This window comes from Microcaecilia unicolor, chromosome 4 (genome assembly GCF_901765095.1).
Source record: "Microcaecilia unicolor chromosome 4, aMicUni1.1, whole genome shotgun sequence".
NCBI lineage: Eukaryota > Metazoa > Chordata > Amphibia > Gymnophiona > Siphonopidae > Microcaecilia > Microcaecilia unicolor.
The window spans coordinates 349461702-349488803 of NC_044034.1; the positions used below are offsets into that span (position 1 = coordinate 349461702).

A 27102-nucleotide genomic window follows, 5' to 3' on the forward strand; every position below is an offset into this window, starting at 1 on the left:
CGGGAAACTGTTCTTGATGGGCTTTCTATTTGACCCAGTATGGCAACACTTATGTTCTAACCCATATCATCAGTGCTGCCAAATCCCCCTTTACTTTCATTTCCCTGCATGTTACATTCCAAAAGTCGAATTATTTGGTAGTTGGAAGCAGAATTGAGTTAAGACATTTATACCCCTCCCAGCATGGGCAGTTCAGCGTTATACCCATCCAACATAAATCAATGATTGTTTGTAATAGGATAAGAACAAAAGACGAAATGCGTAGCCAAGGGTGGGCCTGGGCCACTCAATAGCAGCACACCTAAGATGTGGCTGGCAGAGATTCCCAAGCCCCACCAGTCGAAAACTCCCAACAACTGTCTCTCCCGCATACCTTGTAAATAGCAGATCTTTGTCTGCAGCAAGCAGCGACTGATACATACTGCTTGCACCGGCCCCACAGTCTTCCCTCTCATGCATTCCCACTTATGTGGAAACAGGAAGTTGCATCAGAGGGAAAGCTGTGGGGCCAACATGAGCAGTGTGTATTAGTTGCTTCTCGCTGCTGGCGAAAATCTGCTATTTAAGTGGGTAGGCGAGGGAAGGGGGATGTTTGAGAGACCATATGGCATGCAGGCGAGAGAGGGAGAGACCAAATCACTTGTGGGACAAGGCGGAGTTCTTCTGCCCACCCATCTTGGGCCCAGGCCCACCCAAAATTAGGTGTCTGGCTACGCCCCTGAGTAAAAGAGTGTGATATTTTTGTCTATGAATATGCCACTTATCTGTATAGGAAGAGTAGCTTAAGGATTCAATCACTAGACTTGATATCCAGGGTTGCCTGGTTCAAATTTTACTGCTTTTCCTGTTGACCTTGGGCAACTCTCCATGGACTCAGGTACAAACTTAGATTATGAGCCCTCTGGGATCAGAGAAATACTCAATGTAAGTCATCTTTGTTTTAATGCATTAAAATCTTTATTGCGTATCAAATAATCAAATAGTAAAAAGGGAGACAATCTGTCAGTCATCCCAAGACATGTCCATAGAACGGCATGCAGTACCTCATACATAACTCACCTTGAACTACTACTAAAAAGTCATGAGCCAAATTCAACTAAATAAAAGAATTTACATTGGAAGGGAATAAGTTGAACTGAGCATTCGGGAATTTCATCTGGTGGACCTGGATCCTGACACAGGGTAAGAGATATACATTTATTTATTTATTTATTTAGATTTATTTACTACCTTTTTGAAGGAATTCACTCAAGGCAGTGTACAGTAAGAATAAATCAAACTGACTCACACATTAAACCCTAGTTACTTATCGAATGTAACAATTCCTTACACCGCTATGCGAACTCTTAGATCCCTAACAGATAATAGGTTAGTTATTCCCCCTCTTGCTAAGGCTAGATGGGAATCTAAAAGGAAGATCGGCTTTTTTCTATTTGTCCCCTTCCCTTTGGAATGGCCTTCCAAAGGAGATCAGATTAGAGAAATCCTACATCCATTTCCGAAAACTTTTGAAAACCTTCTTTTTTACAAGCTATGTAGAACAGACTTTAGCATAAGAGATAAGGTAAAAAAAAAAAAAAAGGGGGGTAGCTTAACTGTATATTAGATTTTTAATTTGTATTGGTTTTATTATGTAGTTAATTCTGATTTGCTGTGCTTTCCTGTCATGAATGGAATTCCTTTGTTTGTTTATCTGTATACATTAGTTGTTTTCACACATATGTAAACCGTTCTGTTTTGCAGTTGCAATAAGATATGGTATATAAATCAACATAAATAAATACATAAATAAAACGTGAGCAATAGGCAATTACAGCAGTAAAAATATTCAAATAACAATACAAAGTATGACATATACTGTCAACCCAATACGTAATAGAACATTTTAATTGATAGTGAAGAGTAAAGCAAAGTTGTAACATATAGATAGGCAAGAGAGTAAGAAGAGTTAGAACGTATAAGGAGACTAATTTAAAGAAAGCTGCACATGAGGTAAGAGAGATGGTTAACATATAGGGGCCTTTTTACTATGTCGCGTAGGCGCCTACTTGCGTCCAACGTGCATCAAATTAGAACTACCGCCTGGCTACCATGTGCTCCGGGCAGTAATTCTATTTTTGACACGCATCCAAAATGCGCGGCAGAAAATATTTTCTACCGTGTGGGCGCTAACCGGGAGGTAATTGGCAGTGGACACGCTGACGACTACCGCCCAGTTAACGCGTGAGACCTTACTGCTAAGTCAATGGATGGTGGTAATGTCTCAGGCCTTTTTCCAGGTGCCCAATAAACGTGCCTACACCGGCGCAGGCCATTGTTCGGCGCACCTCAGTAAAAGGACCCCATAGATAGGTAAGAGAGTAAGCGGAGTTAGAAAATAAGGTGACTAATTTAACAAAAGGTGCAGATGAGGTCAGAGAGATGGTTAAATATTAGAAATACATAAAATGTTGCTAGTAACAGTGACTCTCTACTTCATCTGATAAGGTCAAATGTCTCTCGACTGTCTTTTAGAATGTAATTACCATTCGGATAACATTGCAAATATGACATATGCATCGCATATCTTTTCACTGAAAAGAAACGAGATCGCGAAAATCCTAAAGGAAGCAAAGTGTCCTGACCACTTCCACTAGTCCTGGTTTTATCTCCTAAAATAAGGGGCCCCTTTTACTAAGCTGCCAATAAGACTAAGGTCTCCGTATTATTTATTTATTTGTTACATTTGTATCCCACATTTTCCCACCTATTTACAGGCTCAATGTGGCTTACATAGTACCGGAGAGGCGTTCGCCAAGTCCGGTAGAGAAACAAATACATGGTGATGTTGTGGTCGATTAAGGTTCAGGCACAATGGGGATCGAAGAGAGGAGAGGTTATATAGTGTTCGCTACGAGCTTTGGTTTTGCTGTGTTGCAGAGTGTTGGTTTGGTAGGGTATGCCTTTTAGTCAGTTAGTGTGCATTAATGTCAGTACACTAGCTAAAGAGCACTTCCATGCCCATTTTCCACTCCTGACATGCCCTCTCCAAAAAAAATACCATGTGGTTAGTACACACAAATGACTAAACTAAAGCAAAATGCTTTACCGTATCCTGTGTTAGGCCATTTCCTCGTGTTAAACATGCGTTAGATCTTAGGGCCCTTTTACTAAGCATTAGCAGCAGCGGCCATTTTTGCCATGCACTAGGGTCCGTTTTACCGCAGCAAGTAAAAAGACCCCCCCAAAAAAGAAATGGCCACACGGTACGATCGTACTTGCCGCACGGCCATTTTTTTGGAGGGGATTACTTACCGCCACCCATAGAGGCGGCGGTAAGGGCTCTCACATTAACCTGGCGGTAATCCCCTGTGGTATTAATTTTACAAAAATTCTAGCAGCAGAAATGCCACGTGCTGGGGGCGGAGCTACCACCAGCAGTCATGTTGGGTAGTTCCTGGTTGCCGCACGGCAAGCTTGTGGTCGGCTTGTGCGCTTTAGTAAAAGGGCCCAGAAATTGTCTGCGCCAAAAGAACACAGTTGTCCACTGCGTAAACTGGAAAAAAAAAGTTAGAGGTAACTACACTGAAAGGAAAATATGAATTACTGTGAGGTTTACAGGCATGATATTCTGCATGGAAAACATATGAAAAAATGTAAATATTAATGACAGGTAAATAAGTGTATTTAATGAATTATTTGATCTCATAGTTCCAAGAGACTTCGCTAAACTGAAATAAAACTAATTCTCCTGTTTCTCTTCAGCAATTTCTAGCACTCAGTTTATTCAGGATCAGAACAAAATGTACGTCCCTTGTTTTCAGAAGCATTCCTTTCTCTAACATTCCCATCACTAGGATTTGCAGGGAATTTGTTCCGGTTCTTCCAATCTCACAGAATTTGTGATAAACATATGTGTGTTCTGACAGGGGATATACCGCCTTTCTGTGATTTTTGCAACTACATTCAAAGCGGTTTATTTATTTATTGCATTTGTACCCCACATTTTCCCACCTATTTGCAGGCTCAATGTGGCTTACATAGTACCGTCAGAGGCGTTTGCCCAGTCGGTGGATAACAAATACAAAGTTGTATAGTGATCGTATGGGGTATAAGTGGAGGGTCGGAATGGATGAAGATTGCGTGTTGTCCTGTTCGATCACAGTCATGCTGTGTTGGTAGGTTTACAGATTATATGCAGGTACTTATTAGTAACTGGGGCAATGGAAGGTTAAGGGGCCCTTTTAGTAAGCCCCGTAAACGTCTACATGTGCCCAACGTGTGCCAAAATGGAGTGACCGCCCGGCTACTGCGCGGCCCTTGCGGTAATTTCATTTTTGGCACCTGTCCAACATGTGCGTCAAGCGGCATTTGATGCACGTAGCTGATTACCGCCCGGTTACCGCGTGAGACTTTACTGCTAGGTCAATGGCTGGCGGTAAGGTCTCAGACCCAAAATGGACGAGCGCTAATTTTGATTTTGCCGCATGTCCATTTTCATCCCCCCCCCCCCCCAATTTTTTAAATACATTTTTTGCAGGCGCGCTGAAAAATGGATCTGTGTGCCCCCAAAACACGTGTCTACACTACCGCAGCCCATTTTTCAGCGCACCTTAGTGAAAGGACCCCTAAATGACTTGCCCAGAGTCACAAGGTACTGAGATATCCACAGACACAGACACACAAAAGCCTGGGTCATGCCGAACAGGATTGTCACTTAATTCTACTGATATTTTTGCCACAGAAGTTTTTATTTTTATTAACATTTGCTTCATTTTAGCCTACTCAGCCATGTAGAAAGAAAGATCTTCTGCCCTGACAAAAGGGTCATGGATTTGATATACCACCTTTTTTTGGAATAAGCAAAGTGGTTTACATATAAATTATATGCAGGAAGGAAGCAAAGCTTTGCAAAGCTAGCTATCAATGTATTCCATTAGCCCATTCAAAAAAACTAATTTCTTTACCTTAATTTCTCCTTAAAATAACGATAATTATGTCCCAGCAATTATCAAATCTTTGAGTGATAGCTTAAAAATAAAAACACCACCGCTTTGCTGATCCTTAATCATACCTATCCCTATCCTTTCTCTCATACCTCTTTTATCCCATTTACTCCTTGTTCATTTGTCCTATTATATACCTCTTTTGTTGATTTTGATACTACAGATTGTATTCTCTTGTTACTATATAAGCCGCATTGAGCCTGCGATGAGCGGGAAAGCGCGGGGTACAAATGTAATGAATAAATTGTCCTGGTGGAATATTCCATAAATACAATATACTCGTAAATATATATACAGTGAACAACAAACATGGTATCCTGTATATTTGGCATACAGAAGTTCTGCTGTACATGAGACACTTAACTTTACCAGTTACATTATAATTCATTTTTAGGGCATTGTTATCAATATGGGCTACTATTAAGACTTTTATTTTAGCACAGGTCCTTTTTTATGCAATGAAACCTAGATACAAATAACCGGGGTTAACAGTAAAATAACACTTCTTAACAGTAGCCCACATTGATAATTTCCCCCTTAAGTAAAGAAAAAAGAAATGTCTCTAGAAATCAAAATCACTGCTATATGTAACGAAGGTGAGCCAAGTACAGGGCAATCAAGCCATTGTGACATCGCTGATGAGGTTGGCTCTTAGGCATTGGTGGAATGAGGCATTATGACATCACAATAGCAGCTCTGGTTACCAGAGACGGGAACTCTTCACACTAAGGGGGGAAGTTATCAATGTGGGCTACCATTAACACGGGTTATTTTACTATTCATGCTAGTTTACTACAGGTTCCCATTATAAATAATGAAACCTAGATACAAATAACCGGGGTTAACAGTAAAATAACACTTCTTAACAGTAGCCCACATTGATAATTTCCCCCTTAAGAAAAGGGAAATGACACTTGATATACCGCCTTTCTGAGGTATTTGCAACTACATTCAAAACGGTTTACATATATTCAGGTACTTATTTTTTTACCAGGGGCAATGGAGGGTTAAGTGATTTGCCCAGAGTCACAAGGAGCTGCAGTGGGAATTGAACTCTGTTCCCCAGGATCAAAGTCCACTGCACTAACCGCTAGGCTACTGGTGAAGAAAAAAGAAATGTCTCTAAAAATCAAAATCACCGCTATATGTAATGAAAGTGAGCCAAGTATAGGGCAATCAAGCCATTGTGACATCGCTGATGAGGTTGGCTCTTAGGCATTGGTGGAATGAGGCATTATGACATCACAATATCAGCTCTGGTTACCAGAGACGGAAACTCTTCACACTGAGGAGGGGAAGTTATCAATGTGGGCTACCGTTAACACAGGTTAAAGGCAGGTTATTTTACTATTCATGCTAGTTTACTACAGGGTCCTATTATAAGCAATGAGATCTAGATACAAATAACTGCAGTTAACAGTAAAATAACACGTCTTAACAGTAGCCCACATTGATAATTTCCCCCTTAAGTAAAGAAAAAAGAAATGTCTCTAGAAATCAAAATCACTGCTATATGTAACGAAGGTGAGCCAAGTACAGGGCAATCAAGCCATTGTGTCATTGCTGATGAGGTTGGCTCTTAGGCATTGGTGGAATGAGGCATTATGACATCACAATATCAGCTCTGGTTACCAGAGACGGAAACTCTTCACACTGAGGAGGGGAAGTTATCAATGTGGGCTACCGTTAACACAGGTTAAAGGCAGGTTATTTTACTATTCATGCTAGTTTACTACAGGATCCCATTATAAGCAATGAGATCTAGATACAAATAACTGCAGTTAACAGTAAAATAATACGTCTTAACAGTAGCCCACATTGATAATTTCCCCCTTAAGTAAAGAAAAAAGAAATGTCTCTAGAAATCAAAATCACTGCTATATGTAACGAAGGTGAGCCAAGTACAGGGCAATCAAGCCATTGTGTCATTGCTGACGAGGTTGGGTCTTCGGCCCTGGTGGAATGAGGCATTATGACATCACAATAGCAGCTCTGGTTACCAGAGACGGGAACTCTTCACACTAAGGGGGGAAGTTATCAATGTGGGCTACCATTAACACGGGTTATTTTACTATTCATGCTAGTTTACTACAGGTTCCCATTATAAATAATGAGACCTAGATACAAATAACTGGAGTTAACAGTAAAATAACATGTCTTAACAGTAGCCCACGCTAACTACCCCCTTTATTACTCTGTTAGGGACCCCTTTACTAAAAGGTTGCCGCATGGCATGGGGCATGCTGCGCAGCAACCCGGAACTACCGCCGGCCCAATGCGGGTGCCAGCGGTAGTTCCACCCCCAGCATGCACCATCTCTGGCGCTAGCGGAAATATTGAAAAAATATTTCCACAGGGGGGTTACATGGTGGTAATCGGGCAGCATCGCGCACTGCCCGTTTACCGCCAGGTTAGGGCGACAGTCCTTACTGCCACCTCAATGGGTGGCGGTAAGTGCCTCCCCCTAAAATGGCCGCACGACAAAGTGCAGGCTTACCACACGGCTGTTTCATTTTTGGCTATTTTCACCCGCTGCGGTAAAAGGGGCCCTGGAACCTGGTAAAAACAGGAGAAACTAGAAAATGTATGCCAACTGATCTCAATTAAGGTCCAGAGGGCATAATTTCACAGAAGAAACTCACTAGAATTTAACAGTTTAAATAGCAGGTAAAATTAAAAGAATAAAACATTCAGGGGAATTAAAATGTTGCAGGAACTTTGCTGCCACTGATCTATATAAAATGACTTCAGCTTGCAGCACCGCATATCAACTGAGGGCCAAAATTATTGTATAATACATCCACTAGCCAAAGTTTGAGCTACCTTGGTTTTAAAATAATTTTGCTTTAAACAAATATGTATAAACCTCCAAGACTGACCTATGCAACTTTCAAAAGCAGATGCTTTATTTCTTAAAAAGCTGGGGGGGGGTCACGATAATATCATGACTGCACCCGTCTCCCAAAATAATATTTCTCAATAGCAGTGAATGGAATTTTCTCAGCCCAATATAAAAACAACCTTCTCCAGACTCCACCCTGATTATACCAAAGTCCTCTGCTGAACTTTCTTCTCTGAGTTCCCCAATCCTGATTCTTTAAACCTTCCTCAAAGTCTGCAGGAAAAGATTTGCAGAAAAACAATCCATAAAAATAAACAAACAAACAAAAAAATAGTCGGGGGGGGGGGGGGGGGAAGACCTCTGGCACTGCATTCCCTAGTGAAAAAAACCCCACAAATTCATAGCTCCGATATGCAAAACCTCACCGAGTCAGAAAACAAGGTGAAAGAAAGGAAAGAAGATTAAATTTAAGTTTGATTCCCATTGCAGCTCCTTGTGACCCTGGGCAAATCACTTAACCCTCCGTTGCCCCATATACAAAACTTAAATTGTGAGAAAAACAGTATATGAGGAATCTAATAAAAAAAAAATATACCCTCAAGCTCTGTATAGGAATATGTAATGGTTTTATTATTATCCCTATAAGAATTCACATTGTTCAATGCTAAAATGTTAACGGTGCTGAAAACTATGTAGCCATTGCAGAATCTGATATTGTTAAAAACTGATGCACCCTAGAAACACATGAATCTATAATTAGTATCTTAGTCTTGCATATCATGAGTTTTAAGACTAACCCTTCATCCGCTGACTGGACTGCTGGATAAGATAGTGAAAAATAAAGGCTTTGGTGAGCCAGAGAATTAGTTAAACCTAGAAAACATTTTTCAGATAATCTGCTGTTCCGTTCTGAAACCCATTTAATCAGAGCATTAAAACCCTTTATAGCCCGCATATACCTAGCAAGTTTAATGCGGCTTAGAAAAAAAAGAAACTAGGAATACCTAGGAATTAGCAACGTTTCCATAAAAACAATTAAAACGTATTCAATGTTTTCAGAGTTTTACTGTAAGTGGAACAATTGTTTTAAGTTCTATCTGCATCTCGTTCCAATATTTAGTTGCTTGATATGAAAGCAACAAGGTTATCATATTTTTATATCATACCCCCTTAAAAGTTGGAAAACGTAAATTTAAACCATATCCAAGACAGTCATTACAATAGTTTCAAACTACACAAAAAAATACACTCGGTTCAAAATGCATCCAAATTTAATTCCAGTCTTGAAAGCGAGGACTTAGACATTGAGCCTAGCTCTCTAGAGGATCGAGCCAACCACCGCAGCTAGGGAAAAGCATCTTCCAGGTGCTTCTGCTCAGTATGCTGCCACTTTGAGGCAGCAGACAGGGAATGATGTTCCGAGAAGCTGAATGATCAGGAGAACATTTTCCTCTGGATTTTTTATCATCGTTCCCGGTGAAGTCCAGTCTTATCCACCAAATACAGCAGTCTGAATTTTCTTTAAGCCATTGCACGGCAAAAGTCTCAAGAGCGTGCCGCTACAAAACGTTTTCGACATCATCCTTAGCATCAAACAGTGAATTAAAACACATGCACACACAGGTCTCACACACACACAATTTTTTCTCGGTTTCAACGTTTTTAAAGCTTGCGGATGGTTGCAGTAGGAAAAAGGAAATTTACAAGGCAGCACAGAGGAAATCTCCTTGCCTTCTATTGTGGCAAGTGGGGGTGTAGCCCAAGCCAAACTTATCTCTCTTGATAAAGGAAACCAACAAGAATTTCAATCTAAGAGCTTTCGGTACAGTCAAAATGCAGCCACGCTTACCTTAATGGTGCTTGCCATGGTTGGGATCACGAATATTGACCTTTAATAATAGCTAATAATATTAATAATTATTATTGCGTTGTACTGATCAGGAGGTGGTTTTTCATGAGTTTGTTTAGAGCGGATGAGATTGTGCTAACTCTGGGAAGTGAAGTAAGCCAATGGCAGGAAGCGGTTTCTATTGGTCCTGGATACAGCAACTCGAAGAAACAGGAAATTTGGGAGCAGAGAGATAAGGTGTACTGAAAACAATGTTGTTTTTCTTGATGATGCGTGCTAGGGTTTTTCTTTTTTTCTTTTTTTTTTTTAAATGACAATGATCTATGTCGGCCTGGGCAGGTGTGATTCAATGAGCTAAATGTGTCATAGTCTGCTCCAGAGCAGGATACAGATGTCACATACTATGGGCCAAATTCTGATGGGTTTCAGTGCAGACCACGTCCCTTGGGGGCACAGAGACTTCATGTGTCTGAATGCCAAGTTACCTAATTTATTGACATTTTTTTTAAAGATGTTGGTCCAACCATGGCTGTTATTGTGACAGAAGATGAAGCCAATAGATTTAGGGAAATTGTTTCTTTCGCATTAACGGAGAGGACTTGAGACACTATTTTTCTTATTTAGGCCTGGATATAATATGTAAATTGCTTTTGTTGGACCACCGAAAGGGGGTATATCAGGAAACTCATACACAGGGATTCCACAGCATGTACAATTTTATCTGCATCAAAATAGAAGCACGCGTAGGCCAACGGGAGAAAAGAAGCCGCGTATCTTAATTTTAAAATGCAAGCATGCTATTGTGAAACCCTCCCCCCCCCCCCAACCAAACACACATGCTTCCTGTGCAAAGAATAAGTACAAATTACTAAACACTTCCCCCCTCCCCATATTCAATATTCAGAACTATTTAACTTGCTTCTGACTAGTTAAATCAAGGTTCAAGTTTATTTTATTAGAAAGGCCGCTTAAGGACAACCATTAAAGCAGATTACAAAGTTTAAAAAATAGCATAATTAAGAGTAGTGGGTGCTTGGAATGCCCTCCCACGGGAGGTGGTGGAAATGAAAACGGTAACAGCATTCAAGCATGCGTGGGATAAACATAAAGGAATCCTGTTCAGAAGGAATGGATCCTAAGGAGCTTAGCCGAGATTGGGTGGCAGAGCCGGTGGCGGGAGGTGGGGATAGTGCTGGGCTGACTTATACGGTCTGTGTCAGAGCTGGTGGTGGGAGGCGGGACCGGTGGTTGGGAGGCGGGGATAGTGCTGGGCAGACTTACACGGTCTGTGCCCTGAAAAGGACAGGTACAAATCAAGGTAAGGTATACACAAAAAGTAGCACATATGAGTTTATCTTGTTGGGCAGACTGGATGGACCATACAGGTCTTTTTCTGCCGTCATCTACTATGTTAAGGCAATCAAGGAAAAGAACGTCAGTCAAATAGAAAGCAAAGAAACAGGAGAGAGAGAGAGAGAGAGAGAGAAACGTCTGCTATGTTACTAGAGCTCCAGACCCCAGGATACACACCACTCCATCCACCAACTGAAAATGGAGGAAACAATTCAACTCAGAATATTAGAGGAAGGTCTCATGAAAAAAGTACGATTTAAGCAGCCTCTTAAAGGTCAGCATAGAAGTTTCCAACCTCAAAGAGGTCGGTAACTGATTCCAAAGCTGGAGACCCATCACGCTAAACATCGAAGTCTGTGTGAGACCAAGGAGACCTGACAGAAGGGAAACACTACCATCTGGCACGAATGAAATGATCGAAGGGCTGTAGATGGAGCATAAGAAATCAACTGACAGGCCAGAAATGAAGGAAGACCAGTTTGATGGATATTTCAAGATCTTAAAAGGAAGGCGAAACCTTAATGGCAGCCAGTGTTTTGTCTTCAACAAAGGGTTCACATGAGCAAATTTGCCTGCCCAGAATAGGAGCTTCACTACAGTGTTCTGTATTAACCGAAGCCTTCTGATTTCCCTTTGATTAATACCTGAAAACAAAGAATAGCGTCGAAGCGCCAAACTGTGGATATTCATCAGACGATAACCGGTTATCTCCCGCTGAATATCCTGGTTAGTGCTAGAACGTATGACACAGCCGGTTAGGTTCGGATATTCAGTATCAAACCGGCTATGTTGAGTGGTCAATATCTTTGATCGCTCAAAAGTTAACCGGTTAGCGCTGAATATCTGCATAGCCAGTTAACTTTTTAGCAGCCAAAATTAACCCGGATATTCAATGCCGGTCACCAGATACGGCCTGGCATTGCATATCCGGGTTTAACGCTGGTGGCAGATAGCAAATGTGCTACCCGCTGCCGGCTGAATATCGGGCCCTTGGAATTCATGTCCTTGCACATGCTCATTTTTCAAAAACAAGGCAGGCATATATCCTTTGTAAATTTGCCTAAGTGTATGCATCAAGAGGGTAATTCTATAATGGTTTCCTATTTTTAGGCACCTAGAAAGTACATATTCTAAAGAAAAGTAAGCACTCACCTTCCTTTGTAGAATACTAACGTAGAAGCACAAATTACATGAGTATAATTTAGATGTGACCTCTCACACCAGCCGTAGATCCTAGCTTGCCAAAAATGCACATAAATTACAGTATTTTATAATTTACTAGTAAAAACGGCCCGTTTCTGTAGATAAGGAAATGGGCGCTAGCAAGGTTTTCCTCCCTCCCCTCGCTTTCTGCCTGTGTCCCCCTGCAAGTCCCATGGCCCCGTCTCCTCCCCTCCAATGCCCCCCCTGCAAAAACGGGTGCTAGCAAGGTTTTCCTCCCCCCCCCCTCGCTCTCTGCCTGTGTCCTCCTGCAAGTCCCACTGCCCCGTTTCCCCCCCTCCGCCGCCCCCCCCTGCAAAATCGCCAACCCCCCTCTCCCCCTCTCTTACCGGTGTCCCGGCGCCAGCATTGAAGAGCCAGCAGGCTCAGCGAGTCTGCTGCCTTCCGTTCTCTTTGCTCTGAGCTCTGACTCTGGTCCCGCCCTCATTTCCTGTTTCCGCAAGGGCGGGTCCAGAGTCAGAACGAAGAGAACGGAAGGCAGCAGACTCGCTGAGCCTGCTCGCTCTTCAATGCTTCCAGGCCAGTGACATCAGTGCTATCTACTGCACGACGCAGACCACCTCCGGCGGAAGCCATGGTTCCAGGCAGCTTCAGAATGTTGGAGGTGAGAATTATTATATAGGATGTGCATAACTATACACACTATTACCTCTGAGTAGACGTCCTCTACTTACAGTCCAGCCAGTGAAGGGGGCTGTTTTACTATCATATTTTCAATAGTGAGGAACAGGCAAGTTCCACAGGACTCCAGGGAACCTGCCTGTCCCTAGCAATTGAAAACACAATATTGAAGCACCGCCCCCTACTGGTAGCAATGCAGTTGGAGGACACCTGCTCAGTTTAGATGGAACAGTGTCGTTGTGCCCTGCCCACATTCCTCCCAGCCTCCGCCAACCAGTATGCTCACTGTCAAATTAGAGAAGGGGTAGGGTAGAGAAGGGAAGAGAAAATGCTGACCATAATGGGGGATAAGAAAGGGAAAGGAAAATGCTGGAGGGGGAGGGGGCCTTAAGCTGCCCCAAGGAGAGGGCAAGGGGGAGAGGGGAAACATGGCTGAAGATTCACCTAGGGCAGCCATTCCCAACCCAGTCCTCGGGCACATCAAGTCCCATTGGGTTTTCAGGATATCCACAATGAATATGCATACGATAGATTTGCATGCACTGCCTCAATTGCATGAAAATCTAACTCATGAATATTCATTGTGGATATCCTGAAAACCCAATGGGACTTGATGTGCCTGAGGATTGGGTTGGGAATGGCTGACCTAGGGCATTATATACCATTGAGACTGTCTTAACTAATGACCCCCCCCCCCACACACACACACAAAACCCTATAGAAACATATATAATACATAATCTACAGGTATGAGCAAGAAGACCACTGGAATGATCAGGATTACTGGATAACACAAGTATCAACACCCCAGATCACACCCTTCCTACCTCAGAGAGCTTGAAAATCCTCGGCGCTACAATGGACCGTAACTTAACACTAGAGAGCCAAGAGGCATCCACAACAAAGAAAATGTTCCACTCAATGTGGAAACTCAAACGCGCGAAGCAATTCTTCCCGAGGGAAACATTTCGCAACCTGATACAATCAATGGTACTAAGCCACTTAGACTACTGCAATGGAATTTATGCGGGATGTAAAGAACAAAGCTTAAAGAAACTTCAGACCGCTCAAAACACGGCATCTAGTTTTTCCTACATAAGCACACAACTGTGAAACGCATTACCAAAAGCCTTGAGATCGACTTACGACCACCTAAACTTCCGGAAATCACTAAAAACCAACGTGTTTAAAAAAGGCATACCCTCCCGATCCAACTTAAATACCTAATCTCTGCAACACAACCAAACTAAAGCACGTAATGGACATTACACAACTCTTCCGTTCTCCGATTCACTAATGTGGCTGTGCCGCATGACTTGATCTTATCATAACATCACCCTGTATTTGTTCACACCGGAGCCTGCAAAGGCCTCTCCAGTACTATGTAAGCCACATTGAGCCTACAAAGAGGTGGGAAAATGTGGGATACAAATGCAATAAATAAATAAAATAAATATGTGAAAAGTGAGTTTTTGGTTTGATGATTATTTTAATGCCACTTGCTTTTGTACATGAATGTCCCCAGACCTGGTGAAATTTACAGTGCTTTTCTAAAAGTTAAAAATGCAGGGAAACGTTGCACAGTTTTCTCTGGTTTTCACTGGACCATTCAGAAATATTCCTCTTAGACTTGATGGGGGAAAAAAAAAGAAGCAGGATTCTTTTTCCAAATTCTTTTCACAAATAGCAGAAATAGTTTGGGAATCCTGTGAGAATGGGGTTGGAGGGGTATCCGATTAAACTTTATTTTTTTTTTATTTTTTTGTCAATGCTTCTTTCAAATCATAATGAAATCAAGGCCAGGAATAAGCAATGCTGAGAATCCACAATTAACCCAGGGCTTTCTTTGCGCATTGCGGCACCTTTCATTGGCCTAACCGAAAAATTATTCATAGATGACACTGCCTGAGTTTAGTAGAATGTCTAGGTCTCATCTTCCATCTTCGTCACGTCAAGTCTGTGATCGCAATAGCTCAGGCGCATCACACTATCTTTGCCGAATTCATACGCTGCTCCGACAGTAGATATCAAAACCAAGACCAACTCAACAACTAGATGAGCTCTATTAAGTGATGCCATCTGTGGCTGTAATGACAAAATAGCATCTGGCCAGGAAAGTCAGATTTGACTTATTTAGGGACCCTTTTATTAAGCTGCGGTAAAAAGTGGTGTTAGCGTGCGCTTACATGGGTCTTTGCTGTGCAGTAAAACCGTTCTTACTGCAGCCAAGAAAATGCTTTTTTTCTATTTTTTGCATTAATGGCCATGCGCTAATGCTGCCATTAGCAGACGGCCATTTTAAAAAATTACCACATGACCATTTACCGCCACCCATTTTGCAGGTGGTAACGGATCCTGTGTTATCTGGGTCCCTTTTACTGCTGCTCCTTGTGATCTTGGGCAAGTCACTTAACCCTCCATTGCCTCAGGTACAAAATTAGATTGTGAGCCCTCCTGGGACAGAGAAGTATCCAGAGTACCTGAATGTAACTCACCTTGAGCCACTACTGAAAAAGGTGTGAACAAAATCCAAATAAATTATTTGAGATTCTGTTGCTACTATTTGAGATTCTAGATGGAATGTTGATATTATCTCAGATTCTACATGGAGTGTTGCTATAGTGGAGGAGTGGCCTAGTGGTTAGAGCACTGGTCTTGCAATCCAGAGGTGGCTGGTTCAAATCCTGCCGCTGCTCCTTGTGATCTTGCGCAAGTCACTTAACCCTCCATTGCCTCAGGTACAAACTTAGATTGTGAGGCTTCCTCGGACAGAGAAGTATCCAGAGTACCTGAATGTAACTCACCTTGAGCTACCCCTGAAAATGTTGTGAGCAAAATCTAATGAGGAATAGCCTAGTGGTTAGTGCAGTGGACTCCAATCCTGGGGAACTGGGTTTGATTCCCACTGCAGCTCCTTGTGACTGTGAACAAGTCACTTAACCCTCCATTGTCCCAGGTAAAATAAGTACCTGTATATAATATGTAAACTGCTTTGAATGTAGTTGGAAAAACCACAGAAAGGTGGTATATAAGTCCCATTCCCATTCCCTTTCCCTAAATAAAGGGTTGGCGCATGGCAACTGGCTTGCCTCATGCCATCCTGGAACTATTGGGCTACCCCAGGAGCCTGGCAACAGTTCCCACCCCAGTGTGCACCATTTCCACTGCTACAAAAGTATTTTATATTTTTGTAGTGCCAGTGCTTACCTGACTGTAATTGGGCAGGGTTGTGTGCTACCCGGTTACCTCTGGGATAGCATGGGAGCCCTTAACACCACCTCAATGGGTGGTGGTAAGTGCTCCCCTCTGAAAGGGCTGTGTGGCAAGTGCAAACTTACCGCGTTTCTTTTTGAGAACAAAAGACTGTGGTAAAAGGGAGCCTCATGGCAGGTCAAAAATACACACTGACAGCTAGCCCAGTCCCCCTTTTACCGCAGCTTAGTAAAATGACCCCTCTGCGCACTAACTAGTCAGCACACGGTAATGTAGATTCGCTAACTGGTTAGCAGAGGAATATCTACTGTCTGCCCTTGACATGACCCCTGAAAAAATGAGAAACATTTCAGTGCTACCGTTCCGTTTTTCACCTCGTTAGGTTTGCAATAGCCCCTACACAGCTTATTTATTCATTCCTATTGATTACTACTATTTACTACTATTTATCATTTCTATAGCGCTACAAGGCATACGCAGCGCTGTAAACCATACACAAAAAGACAGTCCCTGCTCAAAGAGCTCACAATCTAAATATGGAATGTTGCTAGTGGAATAGCTGAAACCACTAAAGTCTCCACACTACAAAATCTTTGGTAAATATAATCACGCTCTTCACAAATCCAAAGATAAGAACTGTGTGTGTGCAAACAGCTATTCTATAAAATAATTCTATTGTATTTTTAATTTTTAGGTTTTTATATATATATATATATATATTATTTATATATATATTTTTTACTTTTTTAGGAGCCCTCGGAAAATACCACTTTAAGGCAACTTCATTGTTTTTTGCCTGGTGGCATAGTCTCTCTTCATTGGGTCTTCCCTTTATGTGACTATTTATAAATGCTGTTGCAAACACTCACTACAAAGTGCTCAAAATATATACGTGCTCTGAATGAAAAATAAATAAAATGAAAAACTTGAACTTATCTTAAATGCCACTACATATCACTTGCTGTTGGAGTCCACTTAGGCTTCCCCTAAAATTGCGCCCGACGCCGCGGGTTTCACTGCTTTCATCAGGGACTCGGGTTAGAATGGCCCGCTTTGAATTCCCAACAGTCTGTGCACGCCGCTTCTCGTAGTGCTCCACTTATCTTTGGATTTGTGAAGAGCTAGTGGAATAGCAACATTCCATGTAGAATCTCAAATAGTAGCAACATTCCATCTAGAATCTCAAATAGTAGCAACAGAATCTCAATAGTAGCAACATTCCATGTTCCACTGCACTAACCACTAGGCTACTCCTCCACTAGCAACATTCCATGTAGAAGCCTGCCCTTGCAGATCAGCAACGCGGCCACGCAGGCTTCTGTTTCTGTGAGTCTGACGTACGTGCAGGACGTCAGACTCACAGAAACAGAAGCCTGCGCGGCCGCGTTGCTGATCTGCAAGGGCAGGCTTCTACATTACTACTACTACTTATCACTTCTATAGCGCTACCAGGCATATGCAGCACTGTACACCATACACAAAAAGACAGTCCCTGCTCAAAGAGCTTACAATCTAGATAAGGCAGGTAAACAGACAGAACAATTAAGGGGAAGGGAATAAATAGGTGAGGTTAAAGGACAGGGCAAGTGAGTAGAGGTTAGGAGTCAAGAACAGTGGTAAAGAGGTGGGCTTTAAGTTTGGACTTGAAAACAATTAAGTCCAAACTTGAAAAGTTTGGACTTAATTGTGATTACACAATTAAGCAAATAAATAAAAACATTTCTCCAAGGGTGGCCTTCAATGGAGGTCAGGTCAGAACTGTCAGCAAAGCATGGCCATTATTTAGAGGATGAATCTGCCGAGAAAGGGGCTGCCCGCTACTACAAGATCAATTTTAAAACAGTTTTTTTTTTTAAACACATTCTTTTGAATCCTTTGTTTCAAAATGTATTTTTTGTGGCCTCATGGGCTGCGACTTCCTGCAGGCTTCTGTTATCAGATAATGGCATGGGGAATGTGCAGTCCTAAACATTCCATTTTCAAGAATTTCGGTAGAGCTGAATTTCCATCGGATGTCCATTGGCCTTAGGGGGGGCTTTTACTGAAGTATGATAAGCGGTTTGTGTATAAATTAGCATGCAGTGCACTGTTATTATGCTAGCATGCATGGAAGCCAATTCATGGTGACAGGGAGTAATGCTTTAACTGTGCACTTATATATGGGGGCTCAAAGGACACTTGATTGGTGCATATTCTATAAAGGAAAGCAGGCACTTTCTTTCCTTAATAGAATACAAGCATAACCAAGTACATACATGTACATACATGTGTATGCATGTAGGAATGAGCACTTATACTAGGGTTACCATATTTTGTCCCCCCCCCCAAAAGGAGGACACATGCCCCGCCCCTTTCACACCCTGCCCCCTTTCACACCCCACACCGCTACTTTTGACACCCTCGCTCCACCCCCTGTCACATTTCCCCCTAACCCCTGTCACACACCCCGTCACTCCCCCTCCCAATCACCCCCTCCCCTTACCTTACTACTGCCCTGGTGGTCTAGTGACAGCCCCCTCTTTCCTGCCCGGAGCGCTGCCCTGCATGCATCCTTCCTGTTTGTGATCTCGGCGCCGATTCCAAATGGCCGCTGAGAGTTGAAGCCCACCAGCCTGCCCATTTGTCCAGAAATCCGGACAAATGGGCAGTTTGGCAAAACCCGCCCGGTTGCCCGGACATGTCCTCAAAAAGAGGACACGTCCGGGTAAATCTGGACATATGGTAACCCTAACTTATACCACTCACAGATCTGGTGTAAATGTGTGTGCACCTATGTTCCAGATATACAGTAGAGTTCCGATTATCTGATATAAGCAGGACAGACAACCAAAAATGTCAGATAGGCACACTGGGCACAACCCTACACTCACCACATCCCTCCCACGAACAGAAACTGCCCACCCACCCATCCACCTAAACAATAGCAGCCTCTTGTTATTCTCCACCCCCCAAGTGTTTCTTAATCCTCCCCCATCCACTTATAGTGCCCCTTGTGGTTGGTGAAGTCACGACATGAGCTCTTGGCAGCCACTTTGAAAGTGCAGCTGGCAATGGCAGAAGCAACTGGGGATCACTCCTGCCCTGACTCTCCTCGGGGTAGTTGAGGTTTCTGGGTTGATTTAAAATAAAACCCTGAATATAGCATATAGAATACAAGAGTACGGAGATAGAAGAGGCAGATGTCCCGAACTCAAGGGGGGGGGGGAACATAGAGCAAGGGTGGAGGGCGGTTAGGGGGGAGGAGAGGTTAATACTTAAGGTTGAAATGTATATAGTTGACTATGATATGTCTGTACAGGTTATATATATAAAGATGAGTGCATTGACAGAATGTCACTTATAAAACTGTTTATTTTATTTTTTGTTACATTTGTACCCCGCGCTTTCCCACTCATGGCAGGTTCAATGCAGCTTACATATTATATACAGGTACTTATTTGTACCTGGGGCAATGGAGGGTTAAGTGACTTGCCCAGAGTCACAAGGAGCTGCCTGGGCCTGAAGTGGGAATGGAACTCAGTTCCTCAGGACCAAAGTCCATAACCACTAGGCCACTCCTCCACTGTTGTTACTATTTGAGATTCTACATGGAATGTTGTTATTCCACTAGCAACATTCCATGTAGAAGTCGGCCCTTGCAGATCACCAATGTGGCCGCACAGGCTTCTGCTTCTGTGAGTCTGACGCAGGACGTCAGACTCACAGAAACAGAAGCCTGCACAGCCTTCTACATGGAATGTTGCTAGTGGAATAGCAACATTCCATGTAGAATCTCCAATAGTAGCAACATTCCATGTAGAATCTCCAATAGTATCTATTTTATTTTTGTTACATTTGTACCGCACGCTTTCCCACTCATGGCAGGCTCAATGCGGCTTACATGGGGCAATGGAGGGTTAAGTGACTTGCCCAGAGTCACAAGGAGCTGCCTGTGCCTGAAGTGGGAATCGAACTCAGTTCCTCAGGACCAAAGTCCACCACCCTAACCACTAGGCCACTCCTCCTTACAATGCACCGCTAATACAAGACAATAAAACAAGAGAAGTATATACAGGAGGGAGGGTGGGAACAATGTCAAATAAATATATTGTTGAAATGTTAATTGTTTGCCGTATAATGGGGGGAGGGGAAGGGGGAAGGGAGGGAACAAAATGAATAAAACTAGAGGACTATAAAAGTGTTGTAACCTGATGTGACAATGTATCTTTGGATTTGTCTTCAATAAAAACGTTAAACCATAAAATAAAACCCTGCTCCAGACTTCCTGTTTGCAGAATCTGTAGAGCAAATTGTTTACATTTTCTTTTTACAGTATAGTATTCTAATCATTGCAATCATTTTTCACAAGACCAGTCTTCCGTACCTTAACCCAATTTCTTGTTCTAAAAAAAAATCGGCTATTGTAATTCCATCTACGCTGGAATTAAAGGCAGCCTTTCTCAAAAAAACTAAAAACTGTTCAAAACACGGCCTCTCCTCTAATTTGTAAATCACGGCACTTTGCTATAACTACCGCAGTCCTTCATAATGTGCACTGGTTACCTGTTAAAATTTTTGTTCAAGCTATGTTTTTTTAATTTTAGTTACATTTGTACCCCACGCTTTCCCACTCATGGCAGGCTCAATGCGGCTTACATATTGTATACAGGTACTTATTTGTACCTGGGGCAATAGAGGGTTAAGTGACTTGCCCAGAGTCACAAGGAGCTGCCTGTGCCTGAAGTGGGAATTGAACTCAGTTCCTCAGGACCAAAGTCCACCATCCTAACCACTAGGCCACTCCTCCACTAGCAACATTCCATGTAGAAGTCAGCCCTTGCAGATCACCAATGTGGCCGCGCAGGCTTCTGCGAGTCTGACGTCCTGCACGTACGTGCAGAACGTCAGACTCACAGAAACAGAAGCCTGCGCAGCAGCCTTCTACATGGAATGTTGCTAGTGGAATAGCAACATTCCATGTAGAATCTCCAATAGTATCTATTTATTTTTGTTACATTTGTACCCCGCGCTTTCCCACTCATGGCAGGCTCAATGCAGCTTACATGGGGCAATGGAGGGTTAAGTGACTTGCCCAGAGTCACAAGGAGCTGCCTGTGCCTGAAGTGGGAATCGAACTCAGTTCCTCAGGACCAAAGTCCACCACCCTAACCACTAGACCACTCCTCCACTCATAACATTTCATGTTCATTGGTCCATCAAATTTTATTTGGTATGTCATCTCCTGTATGAATGAATTCATTGATTTAACTCCACGCAATGCTTCCACATCATCCAGAGAATATCTCATTTTACATTCACCCAGTTGGAGAAATGTATCTTACAAAAGAATCCACAAGGCTAACTTTTCTTATCAATGCACTAAAATCTGGAATTCTCTTCCTAAACAAATCAGATATACTAGTGATTATGGGTTATTTTTGTAATTTATTGAAAACTTACTTTTGTAGCTCAATCTTCAACAGCGTTAGAACTCAGTGTATGAATATTATTTTAATTCCTTATATTTCACTTCTTCCTGACGCCCCACTGAATTTGCCCCATCACTTCCTATATAATACTTTTTACGATGTGTTCTTAAACGTAACTCTAATTTATTTCTTTTCTTTTATGTTTCTATTGTAACCCACATTGAACCTGAGTTCCACTTGAGCTAATGTGGGATAGAAATTCCATAAATAAATAAATAATGATTCGCGTGTGTCTCTAGTGCCTAAAGGGGTCTTTTACAAAACCACGCTAGGATTTTTAGCTCGCAGCTAGCTGATTTTTATCGTGAGCTAAAAACGTTTGTGCAGCTTTGTGAAAGGCCCCCTAAATGCAGGCACCCATGTTACAGAATTTCTCCTGAAGTGAATGGCCTGTTATGAAGTGGGATGGGCAGCACATTGCAGTTAATGTATCCACTCCGTCAGTATAGTTACTGTGTGGTAACTGTATGGGAAAATGTTGGGAACACCCCCAACAGAATCTACAACGGAATCTACGCAGTGGCGTACCAAGGGGGGGCGGTGGGAGCGGTCTGCCCCGGGTGCATGCTGCTGGGGGGGTGGGTGCCGTGCGCCAGTCAGCTTCATTCATTTCCATGCTCCCTCTGCCCCGGAACAGGAAGTAACCTGTTCCGGGGAAGAGGGAGCATGGAAACGAACGAAGCTGACCGGTGCGCGGCACCCCCCCCCCCCCAGCAGCGTGCACCCAGGGGGGGTTCTTTCGCCGGGGTGGGGGGTGTCCTTTCACCGGGGGGCGCTGCACCGGGGGGGGGGGGGGGCGCTGCACCCGGGGGTGGGGCACATCAGCGATCCACTCCGAGTATCAGCCCCCCTAGGAATGCCACTGAATCTACGCGGGCTGCAAAGAACAACTCATAAAATAAACTCCAGACCGCCCAAAATACAGCAGCCAGGCTGATATTCAGCAAAACACGCTTCGAAAGGGCCAAACCCCTCCGAGAAAAGTTGCATTGGCTCCCAATCAAAAAGCGGATCATCTTCAAAATCTGCACCTTAGTCCACAAAATCATGTACGGCGTAGTCCCAGGATACATGACAGACCTTATAGACTTACCAATAAGAAACAAAGTCAGATCGTCAAGATCCTACCTAAACCTACACTACCCAAATTGCAAAGGACTGAAATACAAAACAACTTACGCAGCCGGCTTCTCCTACATAAGCGCACAACTATGGAATGGGCTCCCAAAAGCTGTGAAAATGATCCACGACCACTTGAACTTCAGGAAATCACTAAAAACCAACCTCTTCAAAAAGGCCTACCCCAACGACCCCACGTAACCCTCTTCACCTACCAACACAGCATGGCTATGATCGAACAGGACAACACGCAATCTTCATCCATTCCGTCCCTCCACTTATACCTCATACGATCACTATACAACTTTGTATTTGTTATCCACCGACTTGGCAAAAGCCTTTGACGGTACTATGTAAGCCACATTGAGCCTGCAAATAGGTGGGAAAATGTGGGATACAAATGCAATAAATAAATAAATAAATAAAACAGTTAGCACATGGTAATGTGAGCATTCGTCGTGTGGTAAGCGCCTTACCGTACTTTAGTAAAAGTGCCTCAAGAGAATTTGTGAAACTTTCAAAGTTTAAAGGAAGAATTGTATTACATTACACAGAAAAGCCAAACCTGTGACACATGGTTGTGGAGGGCTGGGGGATGAGTTGTCCTGTGAGTTATGCTTCTTTAAAGTACATTTATTATTTCAAAGTTAGGTTTGGCTGAATCTCGTCCACTTGTGGATCTTTTCGTTTCTCCACGCAAGCTATATAACAGTGGCCCCTAGATGGCAGTGTGTGCACCAGTACCGAGAAAACTAAGCAGACAGATGTATCTTCTGGGCAGGTCTTTTTCTCTGCAGGGTTTTTTTCATTCTTGTAGATAACCAAGTGTAAAAAAAAAACTGAAACCACACTGACACACAAAAATAGTCTGGAATGTGAGCTTCAAAATACGGTTTCAATGCAGCCTGCAGTAGGAACCAACCACCAGTACATAGTGAATTTCCACTGCTGCTAAGTGAACCTTTTTTCTGGGGTTCCATTGCTTTCCTATATATTTCAAAGCAGAACACAAAAGTTGTTATTGCTGCACGAATTCTGGAGAAAGCTGGATATCATTACAGGTCATGGCATCATTTTTGGGGCCAGTATAAGAATTATCTAAAAATGTGTTCGGGACCTTTAGAGACCATTACCCCCCCCACCCCCCCCCCCCCCCCCCCACCTTGTTTATTCAAACGCCTACAACACTGTATTTAGATAATTCTGTTGGTCCAGTGAGAGACATTACAATCTGCAACGGCTACTATACAAATGAACCGATGGGAATTTTCAAATTATGGGGTCCTTTTACTAAGGTGTGCCGAACAATGGCCTGCACTGGTGTAGACGTGTGTACTGGATGCACGCAGGTCCATTTTTCAGCACGCCTTTTTTGGGGGCCAAAAATGGATGTGCGGCAAAATGAAAATTGGCACGCGTCCATTTGGGGCCTGAGACCTTACCACCACCCATTGGCTTAGAAGAAAGTCTCACGCATTAACCGGGCGGTAATCATCGGCGTGCGCACAATGCTGATTACCGCCCGGTTAGCGCCGCACGCCAGAAAACTTTCCGGCGAGCATAGCGGACGCACGTAAAAAAATGAAATTACCGCCCGGGCCACATGGTAGCCGGGAGGTAGTTCAAAACTGACACGCGTAGGACGCGCCTACGTGGCTTAGTAAAAGAGCTCCTATCTGTTTTTCCCATCTGCTCTGCAATCAAAACAACATGACACGAATACATAGAGCCAGATATTCAAACACATCTGGATATTTGCACTGCCTGGGACTGCTCATGGATATTCAGCAACACCAGTGGCATTCCTAGGGGGGCTGACACCCGGGGCGGATCACCAATGCGCCCTGCCCCCCCGGGTGCAGCGCCCCCCCCCCCCGGAACAGCACGACACCCCCCCCCCCCGGCGAAAGAACCCCCGATCCCCCAGCGAAAGAACCCCCCCCCCGGGTGCACGCCGCTGGGGGAGGGGGTGCCGCGCGCCTGCCGGCTCTTTGTTTTCATGCTCCCTCTGCCTCGGAACAGGAAGTAACCTGTTCCGGGGCAAAGGGAGCATGAAAACAAAGAGCCAACAGGCACGCGGCTGGGCCGCCGAGAGGGGGGGACAGGGGGGACAAAATTCCCTGGGCCAGGGTCTCTGTGGGGGGCCCGGCCCACCACAGTCCGGCCCACCCGCTCTCCGTCGCTCCCACAACTAACCTGAAGCGCCTTCATCTTCGACGCAAGCAGCAGCAGGGCAGGCCACTCCTTCCTTCTGTGTCCCGCCCTCGCCTGACGTAACGTCCGCGAGAGCGAGGCAGGGAAGGAAGGAGAGGTCTGCCCTGCTGCTGCTGCTTGCGTCGAAGATGAAGGCACTTCAGGTTAGTTCAGAAGGCCCGGCACTGGCAGCGGGTGGAGGGGGGCCAGGCGACCTCAGGTGGGGGGGGGGGCGCAATGCGACGTGACCTCAGGGGGGGGGCCCGGGAGCGGCCTTGTCCCGGGCCCGGCCCCGGCTCTTGGCGGCCCTGGAGCGCGGTACTCCCCAGCGGCGTGCACCCGGGGCGAACCTCCCCAACTGCCCCCCCCCCTTGGTACGCCACTGAGCAACACTATCTGCATAGAGCAGCTAAATATCCTGACAGACCGCTTTGGCACTATACGGATAGTAATTACTTAAACAGGGGAAATTACTATCCCACCACCTGCGCTGTATTATTGGTATAAACGCCACAGGAACTCAATTTATCTTGCACTTTTAACTCTTTAAATAATATATTCTATATTGGGTGGAAGAAATGAATGTTAAGAGATACTCTTAATAAGCCATACATTTATTTATTTATCACATCAGAAATCTGACTTATGTGTAATAATTCAGATAGATTTTTATAAAATACAATCTATCTAGAGCTGATTATGACAGTGTTTAGACTGAATTAAGATTGTACTTTATAAAAATCTATATGAATTATTACACATAAGAAGTCAGATTTCTGACATGATAAATAAATAAATTTATTGCTTATTAAGAGTATCTCTTAACATTCATTTCTTCCACCCAATATAGAATACATTATTTAAAGAGCTAAAAGTGCAAGATAAATTGAGTTCCTGTGACGTTTATACCAATTATACGGATAGTGCCAGGATGATCCCGGAGCAGGCCTTTAGCAGAATTTTTATCAGGGGGTGCACCTCCCACACCTGCACCCCTCACCCCCTGTACCTTAAAATCATCTCTGCTCCATTTTTTGCCCAGGCAGCATTAGCGGCAGTAGGACTCATAGGCTACCTGTGGCCTGCACCAGGGCTTTCTCTCGGAACCATTCCGCCCTTCACAAAACAGGAAGTTGTGTCAGAAGGGGCGGGACGGTTCAAACAGGAAGTCCTGGTGCAGGCTGCAGGAGGCATATGAGTGCTGCTGCCACTGCCCAGGCGAAGACTGGAGCATAGATGATTTTAAGGTAACTGGGAAGTGGAGGGGAGGAGCAGGTTTGACAGGGGGTACATACGCAACACACGCACCTTGATTAAATACGCCACTGGGTCCTGGTAAGACCTTCAGTAGAGTTTGGTGTTATCCTGTTAGCAGAAATATTCTGGATAGTACCGGGTTGATCCCGGTACAGGCCAGTTGTGCTATTAGCAGGGCTTTTTTTGAAGGGGTACTTGGGGGTACTGAGTACCGGCACCTTTTCCATTGACTGCTAAAATTGACCCATGGTCCCCAAGTTTTAATGAAAGAGCTCAGGCTCTACACACCAATTCTGCCTGGTCATAGATTCTGTAACTGGTTGCAGGGGTCCTGGCTATTGTGGGGTGGGTCCCTCAATGATTACCCAACCCCTGAAGGGTGGCCAGGCATTTGACTACCAGCACCTTTTTAGCAAGAAAAAACGCACTGGCTATTAGTGACAATATTCAGTCCCCTAATGGATAACGATCTAGACAATAGTGCTGGTCACCACTGAATCCTGAGATACGGGTGCTGAGTTATTCAGGTTTATTTCAGCCATGATGGCTGGTGTTTAAACAACCACCAACTTTCGAGGCTGACTATCAGCCAGATAATGTCAAACCTCATGACACAGAAAGATACAGGGAATATGTTGTGAAAAGCTGCATGTTTAGTACACAGAGCTGTAAAAAAATGGCAAGCCCAGACTCCTTCACTTCCAGTACCTACCACGTATTGAACACCCCGACCAAAGTATTTTAACCCCATGTTCAAATTTAATATGCAGGTATAGATGCAAATGTTTCCTGGAAAGTTGAAACTGAAAGGGAAAATGGAGAAGATTTGGGAAGAAATAGAAACCTAGCAGAATGAATAATTACCCTTGAGTAACAGAATAGTGAAGGATGTGTGCATATATTTATTAAATATTTTTGTTTTAATAATTAGACAAAGATCTGATCTGGAAAATGATTTAAATCAAAAGCAGTTTTATTGAA

The 27102-nt window shown here is 43.6% G+C and overlaps 1 protein-coding gene across 3 annotated transcripts in view; it reads right to left on the bottom strand.

Moving 5' to 3' along the window:
- The window catches only part of ERG (ETS transcription factor ERG), a 405992-nt gene that overhangs the window by 141322 nt on the left and 237568 nt on the right, over nucleotides 1-27102 (bottom strand). Inside the window, exon 1 of one of the 3 annotated variants that reach the window (XM_030202230.1) lies at nucleotides 9677-9805. The exons of the other annotated variants lie outside the window; for them this stretch is intronic. Coding sequence (XP_030058090.1) covers nucleotides 9677-9694 — 18 coding nt within the window. The 5' untranslated portion in view covers nucleotides 9695-9805. Of the gene's footprint in view, nucleotides 1-9676; nucleotides 9806-27102 lie in introns of those variants that run through there. 3 annotated transcript variants of the gene reach the window in all.